Raw genomic sequence first — 11,864 nt, 5'->3', positions numbered from 1 at the left:
GTCCCTTTGTCACGTATTTCTACGTTGTGTCCCACAGGTGTTGTACAAGGAGGAGCTGGGCACGGGCACCCCCACGCCCGTGACCCCCGAGATAGAGCGAGTCAAACGCACGCAGGAGCACATTAGCTCGGTACTGCCCGGGATTGCAACAACAAATCCCAACCCTGCTGTTGCAATCCCGCCCTGGAAACCCCTAACACTCCTCCTCCCTCAGGGCTGCAGTCCTGGCTTTGCCCTGGCAGTGTCTTAACTCTGATACTCCCCCTGTTTGTGCTTTTTGGGGGGATTCACACCTTCCTCTGCGTTTCCTCTGAGAGCCCAAAGTGAATTTACCTCCCCGTGTTCATCTCGAGCCTTTATCTTCTCTCCCCTCCCATCCCCTATTTACAGAATGATCCCCCATCAGCCTCTTCATTAATCTTGGCCTGTGGATCCGGTGTGAAGTGAATCAGCAGTGACCTAACGCTGAGCATGAGCCAGGGCAGGGGCAGAGGAGGTGGCTGTGCCCCTGCTGAGGGGGTTGCTGTGGGCACCGTCTGTCCCTGGCAGGTGTTGTACAAGGGCAGGGGCAGAGGAGGTGGCTGTGCCCCTGCTCAGGGGGTTGCTGTGGGCACTGTCTGTCCCTCACAGGTGTTGTACAAGGAGGGGTTGGGGACGGGCACGGCCACCCCGGTGACGCCGGAGATGGAGCGAGTGCGGCGTAACCAGGAGAACATCAGCTCGGTACTGAGCCACACCCTCCCCTTCCAGTGCCACTGACACCCCTTCAGCTCCTCCCTGACACCATCCTTCCCATTCCTGGGGGAACTCTGAGCAGCCCTTCCCTTGTGAAGCCACTGCAACCCTGTCAGGATCCGATATTTTCCTTTTCCCCTCATTGAACCTGTCACTGAGTTCTCCCAGCAGGGAGATTTTAACCCCAGTAAATTGAAGCAGTTGAGCGGTGCCTTGTTTGAATTCCCAAGGGATTGTTAATAGTGGGAGTGGTGTCACTGTGCTCAGTAACAGAGCCCACCCTTCCAGTATCTCCAGCCTCACCTCTGCAGTGGAAAACGAACCCTTAACCCTTCCTGGGTCAGGGAATCGTGGAATGGTTTGGGTTGGAATTTCTGCTGTGGTGGCTGCTCTCTTACACCCTCCAGTCTTTGTAAGGAATCCAGGTGGCATTCCCAGCTCACTGCTTAGGAAAACATGGTGATAATTGCACGTAGATGGAAAAATTGCTGTAGGGAGGAATATTTATGTGGATCACTTGTCCTCCTGACCCTTCCCAGACATCGTTTTGCTCAGTATTCCTGTTTAATTGGAGCACTTTATGCTCATTTTGCTGTTTGAGATGGGGAATCCTTTGCAGGAGGGTTGCCAGGCAGTTGAGAATTCCCACATTTCTGTGCCCAGGGGAAAGAAAAAGCTCAGTGGAACCTCAGCCCCCTGTTTTCACTGAGGGTGTTTCGCTGGGCTTTGAACAAGGCTGGAAAAACACCATTTTTCACACTTTGACGTTTCCCTGTATTAAATTATTGCTCTTCTCTCTCTCTTCACTCTTTTCCTTTTTTTAACTTCTCTTTTTCCTTTCTCCTTTTTTTTTCCCTCTTTCTCCTTTTTTTTTCTTTTTTCTTTTTTCCCTTTTTTCTTTTTCTCTTTTCTCCTTTTTTCTTTTTTCCTCTCTTTTTTCCTTCTCCTTTTTTTTTCTTCTCTTTTTTCCCCTTTCTTTTTTTCCCCTTCTCTTTTTTTCCCTTCTCTTTTTTTCCCTTCTCTTTTTTCCCCTTCTCTTTTTTTTCCCCTTCTCTTTTTTTTTCCCCTTCTCTTTTTTTTCCCCTTCTCTTTTTTTTTTTTTTTTTTCCCTTTCTCCTTTTTTTTATCCCCTTTCTCCTTTGGTTTTCTTTTCCCTGCTGCCCCAGGTGTTGTACAAGGAGGGGCTGGGGGTTGGCACCCCCGTTCCTGTCACCCCCGAGATGGAGAGGGTCAAACGCAACCAGGAGAACTTTAGCTCGGTATCTTTTGACTTTTTTAAAATCCTAATTAACTTACAAACCCCTCCCCTTTCCGCTGTTACCTTTTTAATTACTCTGTTACATTTTATTCACTTGTTTTTTTTGAACTATTTGAAATATTTTCCCTATAATCATAACATTCAATGCTTGGTGTCCATTAATTTTTTTTTCCTGCACTTTAAGGTATTTTGCATTTTTTAAACCACTTTTTTAATACAATTTGCTTAATCCCCTCCCTTTAATCCTTTTATTATCCTGCTGAAGCCCCTCCAAGCAGTTGGATGCACATTCCCAGCTGTCCCTTCCTCTGGATTTGATTGATCACAGTTATTAACTGGTCGATCCCTCCTAATTTTTCCTGCTTTCTGCTACATTTAGTGGGCATAAACTCCCCAAATCCCCTCCATCGGACGCAGTTTATTTGTCCTGGCCTGTTGTGACCTCCCTGTTGCCCCCCAGGTGTTGTACAAGGAGGAGCTGGGCAGGGGAACCCCCACCCCGCTGACCCCCGAGATCCAGAGGGTCAAACGCAACCAGGAAAACTTCAGCTCGGTACTTTTCCACTTGAAAAGCCAAAATAAAACCCAAACCGCTTTTAATCTCTCTCAAAACACTCTTTAACACCCAAATTCTCCTGCTGCATTTCCCTGTAATCAGTTCACACAACAACAACCAACATCCTTGTGTTTTGAGATTTTTTTCCTCTATAATTTTTCATTGGATCCACCTCACTAACGATTTTAGATTCCCTCTTCCCGTCTTTCTCTTGCCATGGTTTTTATTTCCTGCTTTTCCTTTTATTAATCACTTCAATCCTTGGTTATTGGGTGATTTTTTTCCCCTGGTTTTACCACATATAAACACTAAACTATTGATTTCCTTTCCCCAAATCCGTGGCTGTGACCAGACTCTGCTCCCTGCCCTGTGCTCTGCTGGAGTGGGATGGGCAGATCAAGTGGAATTGCTGCTTTTATTCCTTCTGTGTTGGGTGGGATGCCTTTTCCTTTGGGAGATGTTTTGTGTTGTTGCAGATGGGCAGTGGCCCAGGTGGTGGGGACTGCCCTGGGGGTGTTGGTAGCAAAGTTAGAGGGGAAAAAAAAATAATCAGTGTTTGTAAAGGTGAGGAAGTGCCATTGACAACAGGAGAGGAGTAGGAATAATATATATAATATATATATATGAAATCTTAGTTGAGGAGTGTGTAAGGAGAGGTTTCAGGAAGGTGCATCAGGCCCTGCTCCTGCAAGGACTCACTTGTGGTCAGGTCACTGCTGCTGAAAGGGCAATAATGTATTTGTTGTCAGTTTATTGTCAGTAACTATTGACAATGATGTATTTATTGGCATTTATATCAGACTTGAGTCTCCTAAGTACTCCCCAGGTTAAACTGTCTGATAGAATTCATGGGATCGTTGAATCCCAGGCTGGTTTGGGTTGGAAGGGAAATTAAAGCCCATCCAATTCCAACCCTGACACCTTCCACTATTCCAGATTGGACACTTCCAGGGATCCAGGGGCAGCCACAGCTTCCCTGCCCAACCTGTGCCAGGGCCTGCCCACCCTCCCAGCCAGCAATTCCTTCCCAACATCCACCTAAATCATCCCCCCTTCATCTTCAGTCTTTGATCAGAGTTTGGAACTCGTTTTTTATTTCCAGAGCTTTTTTTACCCCCTGTTTCTCCAGGGCACATCAGAGCCCCCCTGTCCTGCTGGGAGTGTTGCTGCTGCTGCTGCTGCTGGTTTTATTCTCTTGCTGTCACTCTAACCCTGTTGCCCCCCAGGTGTTGTACAAGGAGGAGCTGGGCACGGGCACCCCCACCCCGGTGACCCCCGAGATCCAGAGGGTCAAACGCAACCAGGAGCACATCAGCTCGGTACCTGGGAATGGCAAAAGCACAACAAAAAAGTCCCTCTTAATCTCTTTTAAAATACTTTTTAACACACCAACCAATGTTCTTGTTTTTCCCTGTAATCAACTTACCCCAGAAATAATATCCTGGTCCTTTGAGATTTTATTTTTTCCCCATTGTAATTATTACTTACGTCATTCTTGTTCCCTTTTTTATTTTTTTTTTTAATGATATCATTTTAATAATTGAATTTCACCTTTTTGAGTGTGATCACCTTTTTGCTTTTTTTTTTTTAACTCTTAAAACCTCACTCTGTTTTCCTTCTCTTGGTCCCAACAATCCTTCTGCTGGGTTTTTCCCTCATTTTCCTTCCTTTGTACACAAGAACTAAACTCCCGTGGGCCTTGGCTGGGTGTGGCAGTGCTGGGGTGGGATCAGCAGGACCTGCTGGGGTGGGAAATGAATTAAATGGGTTTATTTGTTGTTTTCCTGTTGTATTTGATACCTTCCCACTGTTTTGTTGCACGTTTTGTGTCCGACTCAGGAGCAGCGATGCCGCTCCATGGGTGGTTTTGAGGAGTTTTTAATCCCTGGTTTTTATCCCAAGGAGTTTTTAATCCCTGGTTTTTATCCCAAGCTGTGTGTAGGAGGCGTTTTCCCAAGCCCTCCGTGTCCCTGGTGCTGTTCCCTCCCTGACCAGCCCTTTATCCCGCAGGTTTTGTACCGGGAGGAGGTGGGAACAGGAACCCCCATCCCGGTGCCTCCCGAGGTGGAGCGAGTGAAGCGCACCCAGGAGCTCATCAGCTCGGTATCGTGGGCAGGAACAGCCCCCTCCCTGCCCCCAAACCCCGCTCCAACCTCCTTTAAAAATGGCCAATTCCTCTCCTTGTTCCGTGTAATCAACTCTTATTCCGTGTCATCAGCTTTTAACATCCTCTCTCCCCCTCTTCCAGCGTTACTGACCCGCCACTTCTTCACTGATGGAGTTAGCTGTAAATTATTTACATTATCCTGAATCTTTTTTAACCCTGTTCCACGTCCCTCTTCCCTTTTTTCGTGTTGTTTTCTTAGATATCCAATTCCCGTGTCCTGCTTTTCTCCCAGCAAAGGGAGGGGTTGCCTTTCCAGCTCCCTGCAGGGGGAGGGGGGGGTCTAAAAGCTCCCCTTCCCCGGGAGATGATGGATTTCATGATTTTTGGGGTGGTGCTGATGTTTTTTTGGGTGCTTTCTTGTCGTGCAGGTGTTGTACAAAGAGAACGTGGGGACGGGGACCCCCACCCCCGTCACCCCCGAGATGGAGAGGGTCAAACGCAACCAGGAGATCTGTAGCTCGGTACTTCCCAGGGGAAAACTGCCCTTTAACTCCCTCTAAAACCACTTTTTTAACACTTTGGATAAAGTGGGTTTGTTCCAAAATAACACTGACCCAGCTCCCAGCAGGGGCCACTTCTTACTCATGGCTTACTCCGATTTAAACCTTGATTTCTGCTCCTCTTTATCTTGATTTCAAGAGTGATTTTTTAATACCCACTTCTAATCCTTAAAACACTTAAAAAACCTCCCCTCATTTTCTCTGCAGTGCTGACATTTATTTTAAAGCAATTAATTTAATTTTTTTAATAACATTCTCAGCCCCTCCCTGTGGTATTTAGTGCTCACTGATGATTTACTTACACCATTTCTTGTGAGGAGTTAAAAGCCAGGCTGCAAAACTCTACTAAAGGACCTGCTTTAAAAATCCCTGGGCCGTGAGAAACTAAATCCAAGCTGGAAAAAAAACCCCCAAAAACGTGCAGGGAGAGCTGGTTGTTGATTGACTGTTGCTTTTCTGTGGCTCTTTCTCTCCTCCCGCAGGTGTTGTACAAGGAAAACATAGGGAAAGCCACCCCCACCCCCGTCACCCCCGAGATGGAGAGAGTCAAACGCAATCAAGAGATCATTAGCTCGGTACTTCCCGCCAGGAAAACCCTTCCTAAGCCTTGGAATGGAGCGTTTAACTTAGCGCTGTAACACCGGAATTAATCTGTGCTTATTAACCGGCGGGCACGAGCCCGCCCCGAGGCCCCGACACTTTAACACCTGTTTGGAGCAGGATTTTACTGAGGGGGAAAAAAAAAAAAAAAAATCTCTTTTTGAGTGGGTTTTGGTTTTCTGGTTGATTTTTTATTTTTATTTTTTTTTTTAACCCTTTCTCACTCCCAGTGTGTTTCCAGCAGGGAATTAATGGCCAAGCTCCAGCTGCCCCTGTGCCCCAGCTCTAACCCTTTCTCAGTGCAACTCAAAGCTGAGCTGAGCCTTCTGCTCTGTCCCCCTTCGGGTTTTCCTCGGGTTTTTAATGCTCCTTTGTACCCTGCAGGTCCTGTACAAAGAAAACATGGGCAAAGTGACGCCGACCCCCGTGACCCCCGAGATGGAGCGAGTGAAACGCAACCAGGAGATCATCAGCTCGGTACCTGAGTGGGGAGGGCTTTGTCTGCCTAACAAATCCCAGCCTAACTCCTGACTTATTCAAGTTAAAAATAGATGTGTTTCTTTCTGCAAATTAATTGCTCCTTCTAAACCCCAAATGAACGGTGTGATCCCACAGTTTGGAGGGCTTTTCGTTCGTGTGTTCGTGGGTTCTGTCCAGACGAGCTCAGAGATCTCCTGGTGGAGATTAAGGAATGTTGGGGTTGGGAAGGGACATTACATCCCATCTTGTTCCACCCCTCATTTCCATCAGGGCAGGTTGCTCAGGAATATTCAGGTTTACATTTAGCATTTCAGTTTTCAGTGGAAAAACACCCATCCCTGACATCCGAATTTGGGACAGTGTGGCAACAAAACTCCCTCCTCCCTTCTAAAAAAAGACCAGGAATGACTTAAAACATACATTAAAAAAGCAGGGAACTGTTAAAATGTTTTTCTGCAGAGCCAGAAGTGTCTTCCCTGAGCCTCTGGCCCTTCAGCATCCCTGCCCCTGGACAGAGCCCGGCAATGCTCCCCCCAAAGCCCAGCTTGTCCCTCCCCTCTGCCTCTCTCACCCCTCTGGCAGCACTAAATGTTCGACTTTTTGGCCATTTGATAACAAAGTGACCATTTTTTTGTGCTCAAACCCTTTCCCTTTGGGGCTTGTTAAGGCCCTGGATACATGTTGTGCATCCCACAGGTGTTGTACAAAGAGAACGTGGGGCAGGCGACCCCCACCCCCGTCACCCCCGAGATGGAGAGAGTCAAACGCAATCAAGAACAGATTAGCTCGGTACAACACTGCCCAAAGATCCCCCTGCAGTGCTTAACAGGAGAGGATGTGATAGACAACTTCTTAATACCCTGGTTTTACTTAACCCTCTAATTTTTCCCCTTTAGCAAATCACCTCTTACAAAGACTTTTTTGTTGTTGTTGTTGTGGAACTTGTTAATCCTCTTTTTCCTGACTTTTTTTTTTCCTCCCCTTTCCTAACAGCTGGTGTTGACTCTAAACCCAGTAACAGCCCCGTTTTGGGTTTTCCCTGGTGGTAATTCCTCTGTGCTCCCCAGGTTGCCTACAGGGAAGGCTTAGGGAAGGCCACCCCCAGCCCGGTCACTCCGGAGATGGAGCGAGTCAAGCGCAACCAGGAACAGATCAGCTCGGTATTGAGGGAGCAGCCAAACCTCTGTGTCCAAAATAACCACCCTGAGCCAAAGCCACTCTAATTCAGCCTCGTTTTCCCAGTTTTCCTCATTTTTACCTATTTTCCTTCGGACTTTAATTTTTTTTTCCCCCCACTTTTCGCCAATAACTTTTCAGCCGCTTTGTTTGCCGAGATCTTTTCCATCCTGCAGCGCTGGGTTTGCTTCAGTAACCCCCTCCCATCCCAGGAAGAGCTGGGATTGTGCCTGGAATTCTGAGCTGTGTCCACGGGTTTGTGCTCTGCAGGTTTTGTACAAGGAGCACATGGCAAAGGGAACTCCAACCCCTCTGACTCCGGAGATGGAAAGAGCCAAACGGAACCAGGAGAACATCAGCTCGGTGAGTCCTGCTCAGCCAGAGGGAAAAGACACTAAAAATCACATTTTATCCCTGAAATCCTCACTCAGAGTTGATGCTTGGAGGGCTGAAGGAACCACGTGGAATTCTTTAATACGTTCCTCGTGATTAACAGGAGTTTGGGGGATTGTTAAACAGTTAAATTTCAAATAACACGTTGCTTTTCAAGCCTCTCCTGGTTTTGCTGCTCTTACTCTTGAGGACACAGAAAATGATGGTTCTTTAGTAGAGATTTCTGATGTCCTGTATAAAACACCATATAAAAATCTGGACCTGGCCTCCTTCAGGCCCTTCTTTGCTAACCTGGAGCTCCAGAGGTAAATCCTGGCACGGTGCTGTCCTTGTTGTCCCCTGGCAGGTTCTTTACTCGGACAGTTTCCGCAAGCAGGTCCAAGGAAAAGCCGCCTACGTCCTGGACACGCCGGAGATGAGGAGAGTGAGGGAGAGCCAGAAACACATCTCCACAGTAAGGGCAGCTCCAGAGGGGCCTCACCCTGGGGAGGGAGTCACATCCAAACACGGGCCTGGCTGGCAGCTCAAAGGCAGCTTTGCTGACCCAGCTCTTCCACACTAAAGCATTTTAAGGGATTGGGCTCTCCCGTGGCTCCTTGGATTGGGAAAGCCAAAGTTCAGGCTGCTCCCTGAACTGCAGCTGAGGGAAGCAGGAGCACCAGCTGAGCTGCAGAGCCACAGCCACTGCATTTGAACCTGCAGGTCAAATACCACGAGGACTTCGAGAAGAGCAAAGGGAGTTTCACCCCCGTGGTCACCGACCCCATCACCGAGAGGGTGAAGAAGAACATGCAGGACTTCAGTGACATCAGCTACAGGGGCATCCAGAGGAGGGTGGTGGAGATGCAGCAGAAACGTGTGGACCAGGACCAGGAGAACCTCACAGGTGAGGCTTTACAAGGACCCCAGTACCTCCCAGGTAAGCAGGACCTCATTTCATAAGGACTTCATTTCCACAACACAAGCAGACCTGGGACGAGTGGTTTGATTTAAGCTCAGCCACATCCGTTCTAGTTCATCATTATTTGGGGCTGATGATTTTATGGAAGTCCTTTTCTTTGAAAATCTCTTTGGAAAGCGCAGCAGCTTTAACTCACCTGTGCCCTGCCTCTCCCCAAGTTTAGAATGTAACACTGGACTTATAGTTCTTACTTATATTTTTAACTTCATCATGTTAAAGACCCTGATGTAGATGAAATGTTAAAAAAAAAAAGCCTAATCTGTGCTATAGAATTGAGAAATACAAATTGATGAAATAAATGCTTTTCATAGAATTCCAGACTGGTTTGGGTTGGGAGGGACCTTAAAGCCCATCCAGTGCCACCCCCTGCCATGGGCAGGGACACCTTCCACCGGCCCAGGTTGCTCCAAGCCCTGTCCAGCCTGGCCTTGGGCACCTCCAGGGATCCAGGGGCAGCCCCAGCTGCTGTTCCTGCTCTCCAGGCCAGCCTGTGCAGCTCCAGCCCTGCACCATTCCCGCTGTTCCCACAGGTCTCCGTGTCTGGCGCACCAACCCCGGCTCCGTCTTCGACTACGACCCCGCCGAGGACAACATCCAGTCCCGCAGCCTGCACATGATCTCAGGTGTGTGCCAGGGGCTCTTCCAGCAGGGCCAAACAGGGGTTGGACTCCTGCAAACGGGGGGTCCTGGGGGCCAAACACAGCTGGGAGTCCAGGGGTGGCACAGGGGACAAACTGCCTGGGGCTGCTCCTCCCCAGCGTATTTTCAAACAATGCAGTATGAATTTTTCTGTCATAAAATGACCCAGCACAGTTTATATGACCCACACTTTGTGTGATTCCTTTTGAAATAACTAAAAATGCTGCCCTCAGTTACGTTTATTTTGTTTAACTCCTTTCCTGCTTAGTGAGAGGAAAAGCACCTGAAGGGTAGAAACCAGAAACCAGGGAGGGCTCAGAGCTGTGTCAGAGAAGGAAGGGAAAAGTGGGATAATTAGAATGTGGAAGGCTAAGAGGAAGGAAGCTGGAGGAAGGATAAAACTATTGTGACTACTGAAGAGCAGAACTTGAGCGTGGTGTCCACAGAACACTTAAAAATCACCACTCAGGACCCATCAAACACTGAGATTATTTACACGGGGCTTTTTCCCTGTAAACTTTGGGAACAGGAAGCTCCCAGCAGGGAGCTGTGAGCCCCCCCAGGGGTTGGTGACCCTGTCCCTGCTGTCCCCCCAGTGCAGGCCCAGCGGCGCAGCCGGGAACATTCCCGCTCTGCCAGCGCCCTGAGCATCAGCGGGGCCGGAGATGAGAAATCCGAGCCCTCGGAGGGCACCGACCAGCGCCTGTCCTACTACAGCAACGGGGGCTTCTTCACCACCACTGCCACAGGTACGGGGGCACCGGGCACGCCAAACTGCCCACCCAGCCGGGCAGCAGCTCCTGCAGCCAGGGGGACGCTCAGCACCCACAGGGAGAGGGGTGGATGCAACCAACACATCAATCTGGTCCGGCAATCAGCGACCTGGCCTGGATCTTCAGCCACAGCAGCTCCAGCTCCACTAACACCACCCCCTCTGTTTCCCTTCTAGTGGGCTACAAACAGGTGAAAACCATCGAGCTGCCACAGCAACGCTCGTCCTCGGTGGCCACGCAGCAAACCACGGTGTCCTCGGTCCCCTCCCACCCCTCCACTGCCGGGGTGAGTCACTGGGATTGGGACACGGCCCCAGGGGGTGATTTGGGTGCCTCCCCACAGTGCACAGCCCTGCAGGGACCATGGCCCATGGCCTGGGCTGGAGTGCTTCAGATTATGTTAATTAGTTCAGATTATGTTAATTCAGGAGTAAATCAGGTGGGTTATTTCCCACCTCACCACAGCATTGTTTGCTTCATCTCCTGAAGCACCTGGTACAGCCAGAAGGAAATAAAAATCACTGTATAATGTGCCTAAAACAGACTAAACCCAAGTTAACAGCAGAACTAAGTTAACAGCAGGAGTTACAACCTGAACCCTGAGGAATTCAGAGTTCATTCAGAGAGAACTCACAGGAGCAGCTGAACCAGGAGATTAAAGAGGGGCAGGTTGTGCCCTCAGCAATGAGTCAGACCTGCCCTTCCCTGCTCTGACACGAATTCCCAGCCCTGCTCTGCCATCAGGGTTCCCCAGTCCCTGGGGGTGTCCCATTCCATCCCAGCTCTCTCAGGGTTCCCCATCCCTGGGGGTGCCCAATTCCACTCCATTCCCATTCCCAGCTCTCTCAGGCTCCCCCCTCTCTCCCCACAGAAGACGTACCGGGCCATGTACGATTACACAGCAGCTGACGCCGACGAGGTTTCCTTCAAGGACGGCGACACCATCGTCAACGTGCAGGCCATCGACGAGGGCTGGATGTACGGAACGGTCCAGAGGACCGGCAAGACCGGGATGCTCCCGGCAAACTACGTGGAGGCCGTGTGAGCAGCCCCTGCCCCTGCCCACCCTGAGGGCACAAAAGGGGGGGGTGACACCGCCCAAGGTTGGCCTTGGGACAAAAAGTAACTGCAGAGCAAAGAGGATTCTTGAAATGTTATTTCAAAACATCTCGGAAAAGTCACCTGTAAAAGTGACTTTGCATTTCTTCCACTGCTAAAAAAAACACACCATAACATGACACTACAACCACAGTCCAGGATCTCCAAAATTTGATATCAGTATCAAGACTAAGACTCCCAAGCGTTACTTTATTCGTTCTACAAAAACTAATTTTTTTTCTGGGCTATGTGTTGAAATCTGTTCACTTCCTTTCCCATATAAAGCAACATCTAAGCTTAGTATTTCAAACCAAAAATTTATCTGGGGAGGGGGAAAACAAACCCTCTCCTCCTGCTTGCTGAGGCCTCACGAATATGTTCTTTGTGCAACTGTTCTGGGGTCAAAAGCTGTTGTTTCTTGTAAATTAGTGACTGAATAAAGCTGATGTTTCTGCAGTAGGATGGATGTGTTCCCTTGTGCTGAAAGCAGGAATTAATCTCACTGGATGTAAGAGCTGAACACACTTA

The 11,864-nt window shown here is 48.9% G+C and overlaps 1 protein-coding gene across 1 annotated transcript in view; it reads left to right on the top strand.

Moving 5' to 3' along the window:
* Positions 1-11,792, top strand: part of NEB (nebulin) — a gene marked incomplete at its 5' end in the record, with an annotated part of 51,222 nt that extends 39,430 nt beyond the window's left edge. The window contains 13 exons of the mRNA XM_027908313.1: positions 38-130; positions 631-723; positions 1,902-1,994; positions 5,085-5,177; positions 5,699-5,791; positions 6,201-6,293; positions 7,743-7,835; positions 8,212-8,319; positions 8,568-8,751; positions 9,357-9,449; positions 10,062-10,214; positions 10,415-10,524; positions 11,110-11,792. Of these exons, the coding sequence (XP_027764114.1) occupies positions 38-130; positions 631-723; positions 1,902-1,994; positions 5,085-5,177; positions 5,699-5,791; positions 6,201-6,293; positions 7,743-7,835; positions 8,212-8,319; positions 8,568-8,751; positions 9,357-9,449; positions 10,062-10,214; positions 10,415-10,524; positions 11,110-11,283 (1,473 nt within the window). The remainder of the gene's footprint in view (positions 1-37; positions 131-630; positions 724-1,901; positions 1,995-5,084; positions 5,178-5,698; positions 5,792-6,200; positions 6,294-7,742; positions 7,836-8,211; positions 8,320-8,567; positions 8,752-9,356; positions 9,450-10,061; positions 10,215-10,414; positions 10,525-11,109) is intronic.
* Between the last annotated feature and the right edge of the window lie 72 nt (positions 11,793-11,864).

Source organism: Empidonax traillii, unplaced genomic scaffold, assembly GCF_003031625.1.
Source record: "Empidonax traillii isolate 1590-97213 ecotype Southwest subspecies unplaced genomic scaffold, ASM303162v1 scaffold1677:size138040, whole genome shotgun sequence".
NCBI classification, from domain to species: Eukaryota; Metazoa; Chordata; class Aves; order Passeriformes; family Tyrannidae; genus Empidonax; species Empidonax traillii.
This window is presented reverse-complemented; position numbering and strand designations above follow the sequence as displayed.